At 49.3% G+C, this 16984-nt stretch overlaps 6 protein-coding genes across 6 annotated transcripts; 4 read left to right on the plus strand and 2 right to left on the minus strand.

Annotated features, from left to right (window-relative positions):
* Positions 1-260: 260 nt before the first annotated feature.
* N7462_007050 (TFIIB-type zinc finger domain-containing protein) lies at positions 261-2358 on the plus strand (the record flags this gene model as incomplete). The annotated part of the gene is made up of 7 exons (XM_057078768.1): positions 261-365; positions 456-546; positions 602-711; positions 792-1045; positions 1110-1215; positions 1295-1433; positions 1493-2358. The coding sequence occupies 7 exons, from the start codon at positions 261-263 to the stop codon at positions 2356-2358; spliced, it is 1671 nt and encodes a 556-aa protein (XP_056931438.1).
* Positions 2359-2700: 342 nt separating this feature from the next.
* Positions 2701-3802, plus strand: N7462_007051 (ubiquitin-60S ribosomal protein L40; the record flags this gene model as incomplete). Its single annotated transcript, XM_057078769.1, has 5 exons — positions 2701-2714; positions 2773-2853; positions 3068-3248; positions 3477-3587; positions 3716-3802. 5 exons carry the CDS (start codon positions 2701-2703, stop codon positions 3800-3802), a joined length of 474 nt encoding a protein of 157 aa, XP_056931439.1.
* An 813-nt stretch (positions 3803-4615) lies between these two features.
* Positions 4616-5695, minus strand: N7462_007052 (Yip1 family protein; the record flags this gene model as incomplete). Its single annotated transcript, XM_057078770.1, has 4 exons — positions 4616-4697; positions 4758-5463; positions 5543-5594; positions 5651-5695. 4 exons carry the CDS (start codon positions 5693-5695, stop codon positions 4616-4618), a joined length of 885 nt encoding a protein of 294 aa, XP_056931440.1.
* A 331-nt stretch (positions 5696-6026) lies between these two features.
* On the minus strand, positions 6027-7460 carry N7462_007053 (TBC domain-containing protein; the record flags this gene model as incomplete). Its single annotated transcript, XM_057078771.1, has 3 exons — positions 6027-6901; positions 7021-7152; positions 7208-7460. 3 exons carry the CDS (start codon positions 7458-7460, stop codon positions 6027-6029), a joined length of 1260 nt encoding a protein of 419 aa, XP_056931441.1.
* A 1370-nt stretch (positions 7461-8830) lies between these two features.
* On the plus strand, positions 8831-12839 carry thtA (the record flags this gene model as incomplete). The annotated part of the gene is made up of 5 exons (XM_057078772.1): positions 8831-9333; positions 9379-9505; positions 9566-11102; positions 11162-11334; positions 11391-12839. 5 exons carry the CDS (start codon positions 8831-8833, stop codon positions 12837-12839), a joined length of 3789 nt encoding a protein of 1262 aa, XP_056931442.1.
* Positions 12840-13456: 617 nt separating this feature from the next.
* Positions 13457-16749, plus strand: N7462_007055 (putative mitochondrial translation initiation factor IF-2; the record flags this gene model as incomplete). Its single annotated transcript, XM_057078773.1, has 3 exons — positions 13457-13882; positions 13965-16432; positions 16506-16749. 3 exons carry the CDS (start codon positions 13457-13459, stop codon positions 16747-16749), a joined length of 3138 nt encoding a protein of 1045 aa, XP_056931443.1.
* Between the last annotated feature and the right edge of the window lie 235 nt (positions 16750-16984).

Genomic DNA, 16984 nt, shown 5'->3' on the forward strand with positions numbered 1-16984 from the left:
AAGAAAAATTGTGAAAGCCAAACTGCACATGCAGCGAATTTCTCAATACATAAAAGGAGTTCATTGAATATGGGTTCTAGATCGTTACTGAACAGAACATATTAACAATTGCAATCCAACTGTAGCTGCTCGTTGATGTAAATTCCCGGCGGTCGCATGGATGGAAGAGGCAGAAAAAGCCTGATGTTCCGGACCAACACCACGACCCATCTCTTCGGACAAGCATTCCCGCCCAACCAGCATGAACATACTGCCTCGGTATGGAGTATGTTACCCGAGGGGTCTGCGGCCAGGAAGGATGCCGTGAGCGACGCTACTACCTAGACAATGGCCTCTGGTTCTGCCGACGCGGCCACCTGCAAGAGGTATGGACTCCATTCCCTCTTGCCTACCAGCATCTGAAAAGCGCGGGGTCTCGGGGATCTTGGCGCTGCAAGACTTACCATTTCATGTAGGGACGGCAAATTGAAGAAGATCCAGACGATTTTGGCACTCAGGGCAAAAAGTACAGAGTGAGAAAGGAAAAGGAGGAGCGAGCACGAAAGAGTATGCAGGGGTGATGTTCCCTTAATATACGGTCATTGCTGAAAAATATACGCAGCGTATCGTGGCCGACAGGCATTCACACTATTATTGCAGGCCTTTCAGTTGATAATTTGGAAACAATCCCATGCTCTGGTCACAAATCATGGATTTCCAGAGCAATTTGAGGTATGTGTTGAAGATCTTGTGGAAATCTTCTCAGCCCGAACGGTTCAAAGTTGAAAAGAAGATTTAACCATTCGTCTCAGGCTGTGGTTCGTGATCTTTGGGCTTTGAGGCTCCAAGATTTTGAATTGAAAATCAATGCCTCGACCGAAGATGATGGGGAAGAGGGCGAACGCGAGCTCTTTAGCTCTCAAGCCGAGGCCAACAGTTCGGATGGGCTGGGTTTCAAGACACAAGGCAAATACTTCGAGCTGCCGCGAATAGTCGAGTCAGTTGGTCTGTGTTATCTAGCGAGTATTTTGATGCGACTGCCTGTCTGTATACACGACTTTTACCGGTAAGTCTCCTGAAACTAGCTCAACCCAAGCACACAATAAGCTGACACCCCTTTCACTGTGCAGCTTGATCATGCGCCAGGAGATTCCATATATTCGAGTCTCAAGAGCTATCCCACGAAACATGAGAGATAAGCTTCCACCAGAGTACTTGGTCGGACTTGATGTCAACGTGAGACTTTCGTTCCTTGCGTGGGTTCTTTGGACTTGATGCGGTTCTGGGCTGACTTGAATCTTCGAAAAATAAAAAGAAATTTCCCAAACCCGAGTATCTCCATCGAACATTTGTGGAAATTGCGCTTCATTACAATCGCCAATACGGTGTTTCACTTCCGCCGTTAAACTACCATCCAATTCTATTCCGACATATCAAACGTCTAGCCATTCCAAGTATGACAGTCAAGTCTTTCCTGTCATGGCCATTTGCAGCTAACATGAATGTCCCCCAGTTGATGTATACGAGACTGTGAAAACACTCCATGATATCACGGGGTTCCGTTATCATTTTCCTATTAATCGACAGCGGACTGATCGATGGTTAACAACCCTTCTTCTGCCCGATGTACAGATCATCGCACTCGTCGTTGTCGCCACTAAGTTGTTGTTCCCTTTCGATGATCTTGAACGACATCCTGCCACGGCCAAAGAGCCGGCCACCCAATCCATAGATTGGCCTTTGTGGGTGCGTGCTCAGATCCATTTTAAGAATCACGAACAGGTCGGTGGGAAAATTGGGTTGGACAAGGTGATTCGGCTTGTGGACCGAGATGTGCTGGATATGACTCCCAATCAGTTGGACGAGTATATGGACTGGTACCAAAACAGCTGGTTGGATACCCCCAGGATCGCAAATCCGACCGCTGATTTGTTCCCTGTTGGTCGGGCTGGAACAACTTCTCAGCCACAGCCAACTGCAGTCCCCTCTGCAGCCTCTGCTCAACCCGTCACAACTGATGCCGAGGCAGCCCTAGATATCTTAATACGCACCGTCATGCAGGATTTGAAGCCTACAACAATAGATCCAAGCCTGGAGGAGGAGAACCGCCGACCAGGATCGTGGTATCGTAGGTATCGATGGGAATCGCAACTCCCAGAGACTGCAAGGGCCTTTTATGAGCTAGCAGCCGAGCTTGCCACTATCTCATTACCTACACTGATCAAAGCCGTGAATTTGACTGAGTGGAAGATTGCGAAAGTGCTGGAGGACAGGCGACGTGCTGAGTATTTTGATCGGGAAATGGCAATGCAAGATGACAGCATGGATGAGCTAAATGAGTTGGACGAGCAATTGTCTGAGCTGGATTTTCAAGATTGACCAAAGGAAACACTATCGGTGGGAGTTCATGATAAGCGCATTGAATATTCCAGACCCTTGATTTCAATTCGATACTAGATTTTCCAGTTTCTTAGTTTGCATTTTCAATTCCGGTTGTTTCACAGATTTATCTAACGAGACAGAATAAGGTAATTATTCCCAAGAGAGTCGATAGGTAAGGACTGATTACTTGTATAGCAAGGATCCAGATCTCTATTTTATTAAAACTTTTCACTATTGGGTGCCTTCACCCTAGAATTCATGCAATTTGTCGATACTCTCTAGAATCGCGTTGAGATTCTCCTACATTCCCAAACAGGCAATTCTAGTTATTATCACGTGATGTCCAAACACGGGTACGTTGTCTAGGGTTTAGGGCAACCCGCGCCCCCAAGCTGGCCCACCTTTGCTAAGCGAGAAATCCTCAAATTGCCATCGCCTCCTCCGCCTCGAACTCAGCGACCGACCGCCGACCACCAACGAAACTCGCAACCAGTATGTTCCGTGAAACTCGTCCAAATGCATTTCTATAACTTGTGTGGATTCGATAAGCTAACGCTGCCCTTTTCCCGCGCCTTTCAGTGCAGATGTAGGTCTCCCTGAACTCTTCGAATGTCTCGCCCGTGAACTGCCTCGAGAGGCCCGATATTCCGCACGAAATGCAAAATAAACGAAGATAATGAGCGTGGACTAATACCGCCCGACATAGTTTCGTCAAGACCCTGACGGGTAAGACCATTACCCTCGAAGTCGAGTCGAGCGACACCATCGACAACGTCAAGGCCAAGATCCAGGACAAGGAGGGCATTCCCCCAGACCAGCAGCGCCTGATCTTCGCCGGCAAGCAGCTTGAGGATGGCCGCACTCTGAGCGACTACAACATCCAGAAGGTATGAAGCTATGGACCCAGCTCCTGTTTTCGTGATGACGGCATGGACCGGATGTGGACGGCGGCTATATCCAGAAGGTGTAATCGAATGTTGGCATTCAATACTACGGCGACACGACACTGCCTACTGGGATATGAAAGAGGAGGAGATATCCGGATCCGCCGCGACTCCATCACTACAATTTATCTCCAGGGACGTGGCTGACATCAGGTTTCTCAAACGCTCTAGGAGTCCACCCTTCACCTTGTCCTGCGCCTGCGTGGTGGTATCATCGAGCCCTCTCTGAAGGCCCTTGCCTCCAAGTACAACTGCGAGAAGTCCATCTGCCGCAAGTGCTACGTACGTACACCATTTCCTGTCTAGCGCGTCAGTGTTGAGCGGGCATTATCGAAGACACGCTGTCGCGAGGCGGCGCCAAATGACGCAAATGACGACATGGATCAACATGCTGACGATCGAATCTACAGGCTCGTCTCCCCCCTCGTGCCACCAACTGCCGTAAGAAGAAGTGCGGCCACACCAACCAGCTCCGCCCCAAGAAGAAGCTGAAATAGACGACTCGCTTTTCGGTGTTGTGCTCGGTGTGTTGTGGTGCAGAATCCAGGTCTGGGGTTTGGCTGGAATGCGACACGGAGAGGTATCCATTTGGCGTTAGAAATGATAAAACAATCAGAGCCACAGTCATACTTTTATTAGTAGACTCCTCTCGGCTTCCAAGTCGCAACCCATGAATTGAAGTAAAAGTTCAAAACATTCAAATTTTACCCCGCTTCTTGCCCCTCGTCTTTGACGATCCGCATACTCCGTCGATGTAGTCTCAACTAGGCGGTACGTAGACAACTTGGTCTCAGGATTGGCAACTCCTCGGACTAAGCACATGCGTATATAATTCTAAAGCGGCTTATCAACCTCTTGAGCCTTCAAGTTGGACCCTTTGGTTTTCAAAATACCATTTCAATGATGTAATGGATCAAGCTGGCTGATTTGCAAGGTTCCGTTTGGGTTGATGCGTGTTCCGTCGAAATATATTTATGACCCGAAGCGGGAAAAGCACGGCCAGAGCTCGTTCGAGTACAACAGAAACCCTCACCCACCATCTATCTATTAGGTCTATTTACAAAAATTCATGGGAGTGTTTTTTTTTTTTTTTTTTTTTTTTCAATTCAAAATGCAGATATAAGTTTCATTGAAAAGATGCTAGCTGTCGACAGCCAGCAGATACAGATACAATACATATATGACCCCATCCTGATAACACACCGATAAAAAAAAGATAGAGGAACCAAGTGCTACCTGAGCAAAGCCAGCGGGGAGACGGAATTTATTGTCTCTGATCAATTGGACCTTAAGCCCCCGATTTTTAGCGTTCAAAACATCATGCCTCGCTTATCGTCTTTCTCGCTATCGTCAGACTGATCCTTGTTCTTCTTTGAGACCGGGCTTGCGTGTCTATGGATAAAGTCAGCTTACGTCAAGTCCAAAGGTTAGCGGAATAGCGGGATAACAAACGCAAAAAAGAGAATCTTGATCGCAATAGCCAACCCGGCGTGCAATACAACAACCAAAATCAGGAGAATCTTGCTGGCCTTCGCATCCGTTGCATTTAACACCGGATATAGGTTGCGCAGCAGGAAGAAGACAGTCCACGCAAAGCCGACCCCAACAAGCGCCCAGTTGAGCGCAGTCAGCGGGCTCCAACTGACAAGAGCAACGCCAATCCAGATCAAGTTAGAGTATCCGTACAATGACCAGCACTCGATCAAGTCGGCCGTGGAGCTCCCGAACCACCGGAGCGCACCCCACAGGGCAATAGGCAGAATACCCGTGTACCCGTAGATAAGGCCAGCCGCGCCAGAGAGTAGAGTGAAGTCATACTCAAAGTGCTTGTCGTCGTTGTTCGAAAGCCACTGAGAGATGGTTCCGGTCAAGAATAGAATGACCACGACGGTGGTCGCAATCCAGACGGGCCCGTAGAGATCGGCGTTACCCTCGAGAACGTCGAGGAAATTGGAGCGCGGGTAGAGAGCAGCCAAGCAGCGGCGCAGCACCTCATTTGTATCAACATCAAAGAACCGCTCGTAGTAGTGGATCGACCACCAGCTGTGCTTGGTTGGAGTGCCGCCAGGGGATCGATCACGGCCGCGCGAGGATCCGCCGCCTAAAAATGGAGCGGAATCAGACTGGACTTTGGCACTTCGTTGGTCATTTTCGAAGTCTAGAGAGAGCAGCAAAATTCATGATTAGAGTTGTGTGCGCGAAAGCGTGCAGGATCATGGATTTGAGGGCGGACTTACTGGATGAGTGGAATTCAAGGTCCTCTTGCAGGTCAGTATGGCCGAGGTCGCCCTATATCCATGTTAGGACTCATGATGAAGCATCAGCTGTGACTCAGTGATAATTACCTCGGCATCCACATCGACAACCACGTCGTAACCCCGGTTTGCCATAGTGGTGGATTAAGTTGGAGGGGGGAGTGGTTGTGTTATCGGAGGGAGGGAAGAGTACACATCAGCTTTCCCCGGCGGAGCGCCACACTTCAGCCACGCTCGGGCCATGACGGGTGAGTTACAGGCACCAAGGTCCTTTAATCAACAGATCAAAGAAGGGTCATTTTGGGGAAATTGCTGGATACAAAATCAAGTAACGCTTTTATTGTCAAGCCAGAAAATTGGGTTGAACTATCTGCAACGTCTGATTCACCCCTTTTTTTGTTATTATCATACAAGTGCAGGTACCTATAACGACACGACTATTTCTTGAGACTCCAAGGGCTTCAATTTAGCCCTTGAATACAGAATGAAGCCAACTGAAATAGGACCAGATTGAGGAATCTAGACCCTTCTTCCTGATATAGAAAGATGCGACGCCGACAAGAAGAGCCAGAGCCACAGACCCGGCAGCGCGTCTATGCTTCCATGTGAACTCGAGAGCTTGCTTTCGGCGCTCTTCATTCTGCAGCTGCCGTGCCTGCTTCTGGAACAACCGAGTGGCCTCATCTACTGTATATTGGTGCGAAAGGTCTTGCGAGGTCTTCAGCACACTGCAGCTAGGGATGTTTTTCCATACCCCAAAGGGCAATGACTCGGGAGGATGATTTTTGAAGAGCTGCACAGCAGTCAAGATATGGCCATCAAGGTCAAGAGGACATGGAAGTTTAGAAAGAGTAAAATGAAGCATCTCAGGTTCATCCCCCGGAATTTCCATTAACTCTTTTTTTCGGGAAAGAATGATGGCCGCAAATAGGTAGATGGCAACCACAGGTTCTTGGGCGAGGAGAAAATCAAACAGGCGAGCAATATCGCTATACTCCTGAATATCATGGGCGTAGAGAGTAAGAGTAGCAGCCAGGGCGAAGAATGGCTGGGTATTGGAAAGATGCCGTGTCAAAGCAGGATCTGTTGTTTCAATGATGGCGGGAATGAGTTGCAGATGCTTCACAGTTGGTGAGAGTGAGGGTAGCATATAATCTCGGATCCTGAAAAGCGATACTTGGGCCATAGCAGGTGCGGCCTTCTTGTAACCCATTACTAGGAGCAGGACTTGCACAATATCGTGATATCCCTGAAAGTAACACAGCATAGGGTAATTCCGGAGTACCTGTGTGATTAGACCGGATAAATGCCGCTTCTTCTCAAGAATCTCGTCCTCTGGAGCTAAGCAAGTGGTCAGTCATATTTCATGAAATGAAAAAGACCTGTAGAATAGCAAAAGGACCCGTAGGAACATCACATCATCGACCGAAAGTCGGTAGGAAGACTCAAAAAGCACTTACCATTAGGGTAGTAGATGAAAGATCGGTTGACATCTAGTTCCACCTGGTCCTCATCTGCATGTCGCGGTAAATCTTCCAGGGGCTTCAGATCATCATGATGTGATTTCTCATCACATTGCAGGAAAATGGGCCCTAATTATTGCGTTACTGCTATCCAAAAGCTAGAAAGACATCCCGTTCAGCTTACATGCTCTTTGACGCAGGTAATCTTCCAACAGTCCCCCTTCACTGGTAGCATAAGAGACCAGGGCTTCCAGATTGCGAGTGTCACATGCGCGTTGAATCGCGTCTATTTTCTCTGTTCTCACCCGAGCCCTTTTCTGTGCCTCTAATGACTCTTTGGGTAACTCTTGGGGTATAGATGAGTCTGGATAATTGTCAATAGGGGTTGAATTGGATGTTGAATCATCAATTTGCGACTCCATGCTTGCTGGATCCATTGTTAAGCTCATGCAGTTGTGACAGCTGGGCGTGTTAGGCGAAGACGGATATGGAGATCACATATGAAAGCAATAATTTGATTGAACGTGAGATCATCCTACTAGGCAGCAGATGAACATGTGTTGTCGATTAGGATTTAGATATCTGATCAATCACGGCCCTGAAGATCCTGGCTATCCCAAAGGACAACGCAGTCCCCGAAGCGGGAGGGTATAGGCACAAAAGTCCTAACAGGGCTATCAAGGCCAGGTATTCCCACCCCGATGATTTTTTTTTTTTTCACAAGCCAGGCACAGCTGAATGTAGGAGAAGCGGACCTGCGTAACCAGGTGGTGAAAACGGGGCCCCGTACCTGGCGGTTCGGCGAATCTGGCCTGAGGCACCAAGAAACGTGATTCCCACCTTGAAAACACGGGAAAGCAGCTTCGGGTGCATACACCTTTGATACATCAACGGTTGGTCTTGGTGGGTCTAACGGAAAGAGCAAAGCAGATGATAAACAAATTTGGCCGGCAGTGCTGTTTCGCTTACTAGCTCGCCTTGAACCCAGGGGGTCCCGCAGCCTATTGGAAATCCACCCCGCAGGCGGTGCGTGAAGCTCACCATAAGAGCTTATTGAAACCACATTCTGCCCAACAGACCGGACCAAGACTGGATCTCAAGGACAGAGTGGCTTCTCAAAGAGCCTTGAGCGGCCTGCTATATGGTCTACAGATTGGGGCATTTGCTTCCATAGCCTTCACGTAAGTTCTGCCGTTGAACTTGTCAATTCTAGCTCACAAATGTTGATAAAGCATTCATAGGCCTCTACAAGATATCCTTATTAGGCACTATCAAACAGTCTCTCAAAGAGATTAGTAAGACAACGTGCCCCTTATTATCATATATACCGGCCATCCAAGCTTCCGACAGGCCGTTGTTTGATTTTTTGAGCGTTGCCTCCAAAGCATGATCCAACACTACCCAAAATTCACTCTAAGCTGAATCATTTCATGAAAATCAGAAAATTTTGGGTGTCTCAATGTTCTCTTCTTCACAAAAACTTCAGAGACTCGGAGAATGCTAGATGGGACTTGGGAATCCTCCAGCTATCTACACCCAATACGTCTCTTTTCACATTCCCTCAAAGGGAACTGCCATTGTCGCTTGAATAAGGCTGTATCAACAACCTCTCTTCGCCAAAAGCTCACCTGATTCATCTCAAAAAGCATTTTTATTTTCTAGAACAGCCCATATCCTCCCGACCGATCTTTTGTTCACACAAACGAAACACCACGTTGCATGTTACTTCCAATATTTACCCTGAGCTCTTCTATCGACTAAGACAACCTCTTTGATAGATCTCTTGAGATTGTTTTATACAGAAACAATGGATGGACGATCTTTATTGGCACGTCTTCCTTGCCCGAACGATGTCACTGGACTCCTCACTCAAACAATACTCCCTAGTCCGGTTGTTCAGTGGATTGTCCCTGCTTGTCTTCGAAGTAAGGCCCACAAAGATGTCGTATTTGTGGGTCAGAGACGAATACAGGTCAAAGAAGCTATGGCTGGTGGATTTTTGAAAGATATTACTGAGAAAGCAGACTTTGATAACTGCATCATTGGTGCAAAAGCCATCAACATGAGCACTCAAATCCCCTGGGATGGACAGTTTCAACCCCCTGGTCCTCTTGATTCGAGCGAGAGTAAGCCAAATACCTCCGACAACCTGCCCTCTCAGATACTGGTTCTTTCGCTTGATATGAGAGAGCTGCTCTTCTTGTTTATTCCACCTTCGAAGCCAACCGAATTTATCACTTTCCGCCGGCCCTTGCCGGTTGATGTCAGTCTTTCAGACAGATTTGGCAGACATATTGCCGTCGATCCCAGGTGAGCAAAATATGTCTTCACAGTTGTCTAAGCCATGGCTAATAGGGGGCTGGCTAGGTCACGAGCGGTGGCAGTTGGTGCCTCAACTGACTATTTCGGTCTAATTCTTCTCAAGTCACCCGAGGATATTCGGCGTCAAATGGTTCAAGGGGGTTTCAATCCTGTGCGGAAGGTATGCTCTCGTTCAATTAAATACATTCACGGGACAATTTTAACTGTTGCTTTAACACAGGAACACTTCTTTAAATGTACTGGAGTCATCCAATTCATGGAATTCCTGCATCCTGAAGCTGCTGATCTACACAAGATCATTCTCCTTATTATCACTTCAGATACTGATGGAACCTACGCAAATGTTTATGAATGGGTCGAAAACAATTTTGATAGGCCGAATATTACCGAATTCAAACTTCAAAAACAAGATAGGATGCCTACCATGATTGTTCCACTAGCAAAATGTTCTTCATTTTTGCTTGTGTCAACCTCATCCATGGCAGTCTACTCCGCATCCGGAGAATCTCGACCTACCAGATACCCATTGATTGCCCCTGACTCAAGCGTCAAAGAGGCTGCGCTATGGACTCAGTGGGCCCGACCTACTCGTAATGAGCTCTATAGTGAAAACTATGATGGGCTCTATTTGTGCCGTGAGGATGGCTGGGTCTATTATCTGGAATTCGGAAATGACGGAGAGCTTGAAAACCAGACTAGCCTTGGCCAACTTCACTGTGATGTTGACTCGGCATTTGATGCTCTTGATATGGGCCACGAAGGCGCTGACTTCATTCTTGCAGCTGGAAGTATGGGAGATGGCGGACTCTTTGTTCAAGAAGCCCGAGGGCGACCTGAGTGCCTGCAGAGATTTCTCAACTGGGCTCCGGTCACTGATGCCGTCATGGTGCCAGCAGGCAATCATAGCACCTTCCAAGGGGACGTTCCACGCGATCGTCTGTTTGTATGCTCTGCATCCTCTTCTGGTGGCGGGGCACTTCATGAACTTCGGTATGGCATCGAAGCCCAAATTGGGTTCACTGTCCCTCTTGACGATCTATCTGGTATCAGGGATATGTGGGCTCTCGGTGATGACACCGGCGGAACTATCTTTGTTATCATCGCAGATCCAGTCTCAACCTTGGTTCTGTACATGAACCCCGACTTGGAAGAAGGCATCAGTGCTCTCTCAGAGGAGCATACTGGCCTTGGCACCAGCCAAACATTGGCAGCAGGGTGCACCCCAAACGGCGCCCTTATACAGGTCACTGAAACGACTACACATATATTTATGCCAGAGAACACGTCTTTCAATACCTCTGTCCCCCATCCACCTAATACTGCCATTGTAGCAGTGACCGTTGATGGTCCGAGCTCGACTGTGCTCACTGCTGCTCGACACAATCAAGAGATCAGCCTGTTCCTCACACGATTGGTGAAGGATGATGAAAAGATTTATCTAGATGTGAGCCCAGCAATTCAACTTGACAAAGAGCCGGTGTGTGTGTCTCTTGAGACATTTGGAAACAGCACATTTGTCTTCATGGGGACCGGCGATGGCACAATAAGGATCTTTCATGTAGAGCAGCAAAGCATTGTGCATCTCGTGGATATCCAAATTTTGATAGAGAGAGCAGATGATATTTCACGAGCTGTTGACAGTCTTGCCGTTATCCGCCAGACATACGGGGGTGTTCTGAGGGCTTATCTGCTCTGTGGTCTTCGAAGTGGCATACTTGTGCCATTCCAAATCGATTTCAATGCCGCTTCCTTAATAGGTATGTTGACTACACACCATCAGCTGAGCTATGTGGGACCGTGTCTAATATTCATGTAGGCTTAAATCAATTGTTGCCAAATCGTATTGGAACAACTTCAGTTCGCCTCCAAAGCCAAGGTACCTTTGCCATCGTCATCTGTGACAGTGAGCTATGGCGGGTATCGACGAATCCTGACGGCGTTCCAAATGATTGCTTCCTATCTCGGATCTGGATTACTGATCAGAGCAATGTAAGTGCCGAACTATGATCTATTCGAGTGATGCCAATTTCTAACTGTAATACTAGCCTGCTTACTTTCCGATCGCGATTCACGGATTTGGGCTTATAAACTCGCAAGGCATGGGCTCGGAGGCTGCATGGGGGTCACTTTTCTGCTTTGCAGATCGCGAACTCCTGATATGTTCTCTAGATCAGGAAGCAAAGATGGTTCCCCGACGCATTGGCTTACCGGGAACTGCTAGGAAGCTGGCTTACTCGGAACAACTACACAGACTGATTCTGTCTTATGACGTGGTTGAGATAGAGGATCCCGAAAATCCGTACGACACCACCACACGCTCATATCTTGAATTCGTGGATCCCGATCTACAGAAAGCCCTAGCACATGAAGAAAGAGCTGGCAACAAAGAATTGGCACGAGCAGCCCGCGGAGAAATTATCAGCTGCATCATGGATTGGATATTCAATAGAGATGGTAAAAAATACCACCTCGTTGTCATTGGAACCACAATTCCAAGGATAGGGGATAGCAACACCCTCGGGAGAGTCATTCTCCTCTCAGCAATCCCAGACCCGTCAGATCCTTCAAAGATCAAGTACACCACCAAGCACATCCATGAATTCGAAGGCCCTGTAAGAGCAATAGCGCCTTATCATGATGGACTAATCGTTGGTGCAGGGAAATCCATTTTCCCATTGACATCGAGAGGAGCCTCAACTAGATGGGCTCCGGAGGGCTGGCGTACGTTCCCATCAGCAGTGGTTGCCATCACTGTCAATGAACCACTAATCTATGTCACCACTTCCCGGCACGGGTTCATCGTCTCAGAGGCTGTCGACGATAGTCTATCAATGTCGATGCAGCCGCGTGGCCATGATTGCGAACTACTTGAGGGTCTAACCCACTGCGTCATTCCTGCAGATCCTCCTCGCACGTTCTTAAGTAGCCGTGGAGGAAACATTCGCGTTGGCAGACTTGCCAGTAGCTCCGGCGACGGGCTCACTTCGTCAATGCTGTTTCTGTCACCAGAACCCGCCGTTGTTCAGCTATTTGAATCAATTTTGCGATTCGTTCCTGGCTCCACAGACGACCTCCTTCCGAAGTCGCCCAGAGAGAGGGGAGCCCCAATTTACGGCGTCGCGCTCAATGGAGCAGTTTATCGATTTTCATTCCTCAATACAAATGAACTGTTTCTACTGTCCCTTGTACAAGAAATGTGTCTCAAAGACGAATCTCTTTACCCGTCGATGTCTGCTCGCCAGAGACGGCGAAAGATTGTTTGGCACGAGCCAAAAAAAGACAACACCCAGGTTGATGGTGATCTTCTCGCCCGCCTTGCATGGCACGGCACAGACTGCCTCGAAAATATCGTTGCTATGCTAGATCAAGTCATGGGTGGCCCGACGTACGATAGCATGCTTCGACAGCTGTCAGTCAAAGTGTTTGGCCCTTCGGACAATTATGCTCGTGACATCGTAGGTTGGCTACGAGAGCTTCTTCACGTCAAAGTCTGATGCATGATCTTGCTTCTGTGCTCTCTAGTCTATATCATTTCATAGAGCCTGTTTTTTTTCGGTTTTATTCATGTGAGCGAGCTTTTCCGGGAGTTTTGGTGCAGTGTGAGAAGAGTACATTGGTGCATCATCGTTGAGAATACGAATGAAAAATCAAACGAGCCCAAATTTCCACAAATTAAACCAAAAATAAATTCAAACCCAGAGACATTATTAGGCAAAGAACATGAGTTGCAACAGATGTAAATACTGTAGAAGGAGGTCGTCGCGGGGCGTCTATAGACAGTGGCAATCTTGGCAACCTTGGAAACGCCGGGTGAAGTCAGACAGCATGGTTCCCCACCATGCGTTGATTCTTCCCGAAATTCTTTTTCTCTTCCACCTTTCCCCTCGGTCGAACCAACCAGCCATTCTTTGCCGGGGATTCGAGTTCGGAATTTTCGAGCTCGTCTATTTCACATTCTCGCCTACGCATTTTCGCCGTATTTTTTCCACGGCGACCCGCAGCCCGCAAGTGAACGGTTAGCTCCGTTTGTGCGCCCACTGCGTCCCTTCAACCGTCCCTCGATCCAGACCCGGAAGAGCCCCAACAGACAAAGAAACACAAGCTTGACATAATGGCTCCCAAGAAGAAGGGAAACAAGCGGCAAGAGGAGGATTGGGAGGCTGAGCTCGGTGAATCCGCACAGAGCCCCGACGCCCCCGCGGATGAGCCCCAGAATGGTGCCGAAGAAGGTGCCGAAGAGGAGGCCGGTGCCGGTGGTTTGATGGCTGCTCTGCGTAAGAACAAGGCTCGGAAGGCTAAGAAGGGCAAGCCCGTGAACGATTTCGTCGAGGGCGAGGATGCTAGTGCCGATTTGGCCAGCAAGCAGCCGGAGGAAGGTACTTTCGATGAGGACGATGTCTTTGCCGGAAAGGCCAAGAAGCCTATCAAGGAGGTCGTCCCTCCTCCGGAAGCGGATGATGGCGAGTTCCGCGTGAAGTCCAAGAAGGAGAAGGAGAAGGAGAAGAAGGAGCGCGAGAAGCAACGTAAGAAGGAACAGGTACGTCTAAAGAAATCAATTCTCTAATAGATATCGTCTGGCATGCATCAATGTTATCTAACTGTTTCTTTGCGTTTTCTAGGCTGCTGCGAAGAAGAAGGCTGCTCCCGTCGTCCCACAGAAGACCGAGTCGGCGAAGCCTGTCGCTGAGTCTAAGAAGGACGAACCTGCGCCTGTCTCTGCTCCCGAGCCCGCTGGTAAGAAGAAGAAGCTTCCTCCTCACCTGGCGGCTCTCCAGAAGCAGCAGGAGCTGCTCCGTCAGCAACGTGAGGAGGAGGAGCGTTTGGCTGCTGAGGAGAAGGCCGCTCAGGAGGAGGCCGCTCGCTTGGAGGCTGAGGAAGAGAAGAAGCGCGAGGAGGCTCGTCAACGGAAGAAGGAGAAGGAACGCGAGAAGAAGGAGCAGTTGCGCAAAGAAGGCAAGCTTCTGACCAAGGCCCAGAAGGAATTACAGGCCAAGAATGAGCTGCGGATGAAGCAGATGCTTGCCGCTGGTGGCAAGGTTGCTGGTCTGGAAGAGGGTACCGCCGAGAAGAAGCGCCCTGTCTACGAGAACCGGAAGAAGAAGGGTGGCAAGAAGCAGGAAGATGATCTTGAGGCCGCCGCTGAGAGAGCTCGTGCTCAACGTGAGGCCGAGGATGAGCGCCGGAAGAAGGAGGCTGAGGAGAAAGCCAAGGCCGAGGCCGAAGCTGCTGCCAAATCAAAGTCTGCTTCCGAAGACGACGACGCTGTCGATGACTGGGAGAAGGCCGCTGATCTGGATGACGACGTGAAGGACAGCTGGGATGCCCCCACTGATGATGAAGAGGAGAAGCCCGCTGCCAATGGCGCTGATGCTGATAAGAAGGATGAGGATGAAGAGTCTTCGGATGAAGATGATTCTTCCGAAGAGGACTCCGAAGATGAGGAGCAGACTGCTAATCAGAAAGCCATCGCCCTGCGTAAGGCTGAGGCCGCTGAGCGCAGAAAGAAGCAACACGAAGAAGCCATGGCTGCTCGGTCGAAGGACAATCTTCGGTCGCCCATTTGCTGTATTCTGGGTCACGTCGATACCGGTAAGACCAAGCTGCTGGACAAGATTCGTCAGACCAACGTGCAGGAGGGCGAAGCCGGTGGTATCACTCAGCAAATTGGTGCTACCTACTTCCCCGTTGATGCTCTACAGCAGAAGACTGCTGTCGTGAACAAGGATGGCAAGTTCGAGTTCAAGATCCCCGGTCTGTTGATCATTGATACTCCTGGTCACGAGTCCTTCTCCAACCTGCGTTCAAGAGGTTCCTCTCTTTGCAATATTGCCATTTTGGTCGTCGATATCATGCACGGTCTCGAGCCCCAGACTCTGGAGTCGATGCGCTTGCTGCGTGAACGCCGCACTCCCTTCATTGTGGCATTGAATAAGATCGATCGTCTGTACGGCTGGAAGAAGATTGACAACAACGGCTTCGAGGAGAGTTTGGCGATGCAAAGCAAGGGTGTCCAGAACGAGTTCCGCACTCGTCTCGAGTCAACCAAGCTTGCTTTCGCCGAGGAGGGTTTCAACTCCGAGCTCTTCTTTGAGAACAAGTCCATGGCTCGCAATGTCTCCCTGGTGCCCACCTCCGCCCACACTGGCGAGGGTGTTCCCGACATGCTGAAGCTCCTGACCACGCTGAGCCAAGAGCGTATGACCAACTCGCTGATGTATCTGTCGGAGGTTGAGTGTACCGTTCTCGAAGTCAAGGTTATTGAGGGTCTTGGTACCACCATTGATGTGGTCCTTTCCAATGGTATCCTTCGTGAGGGTGATCGAATTGTCCTGTGCGGTCTCAATGGACCTATATCAACTAATATTCGAGCACTCTTGACTCCTGCTCCTCTAAAGGAGCTTCGTTTGAAGTCTCAGTACGTGCACAACAAGGAGGTCAAGGCCGCCCTTGGTGTCAAGATTGCTGCCAACGACTTGGAACACGCCATTGCTGGTTCGCGTCTGCTCGTTGTTGGCCCTGACGATGATGAAGAGGATCTGGAGGACGAGGTCATGTCCGATCTGGAGAACCTGCTGAGCCGCGTTTCCACTGACCAGCGTGGTGTCACTGTCCAGGCGTCCACTCTGGGCTCCCTGGAAGCCCTTTTGGAGTTCCTCAAGGTTTCCAAGATTCCCGTCGCCAACATTTCCATTGGTCCCGTCTATAAGCGTGATGTCATGATGGCCGGAACCATGCTGGAGAAAGCTAAGGAGTATGCCGTCATGCTGTGTTTCGATGTCAAGGTTGACAAAGAAGCCGCCGCTTATGCTGCCGATGTTGGCGTCAAGATCTTCACTGCCGACATCATTTACCACTTGTTCGATGACTTCACCAAGCACATGGCTGAGTTGGTCGAGCAACGCAAGGAGGATAGCAAGATGCTCGCCATTTTTCCCTGCATCATTAACCCGGTTGCCGTCTTCAACAAGAAGGACCCCATCGTCATTGGTGTCGATGTCATTGATGGAAGCCTGCGACTTCACACCCCCTTGGCTGCTGTTCGCACCAACGCTGCCGGCCAGAAGGAGATTATTGATATTGGCAGAGTGTAAGTTTCCACCCCTGGATAATCTACGCCATTTTGATTCCATACCTAACTCTCTTTGGCTTTTGTTTTACAGGACATCTATTGAGCGTGACCACAAGGCTATCCCAGTCTGCAAAAAGGGCCAGCCCTCTGTTGCTGTCAAGATCGAGGGACCCAACCAGCCCATGTATGGCCGTCAACTGGAGGAGAAAGACCAGCTGTACTCTCACATCTCACGTGCCAGTATCGATACCCTCAAAGAGTTCTACCGATCTGAGGTCACTATGGACGAGTGGGGACTGGTCAAGAGGCTCAAGCCCGTGTTCGACATCCCTTGAGCTTGAGGCTCCCGATTAAACTATGTGGAACCTGCTCTTCTTCTCTCCGGGCAGATCTTAGCCCATCGCATCCACGACTCGTCATGGGGTAGTCTCCTAATCTAGCTTTCGCTGTCAAGCGGTGTTTTCCATGCTTCCTTCCCAAGGTGGATGAGAATGCCGAGATGTGATTATTGTCATCGAAAAGAGGAGAAGCGGGAAAAAGTTATATGTGTTTTTGATTGCGCCATGGACA

This window comes from Penicillium macrosclerotiorum (assembly GCF_028827735.1).
Source record: "Penicillium macrosclerotiorum strain IBT 26536 chromosome Unknown utg000007l_segment0_segment0, whole genome shotgun sequence".
Classification (NCBI taxonomy): Eukaryota; Fungi; Ascomycota; class Eurotiomycetes; order Eurotiales; family Aspergillaceae; genus Penicillium; species Penicillium macrosclerotiorum.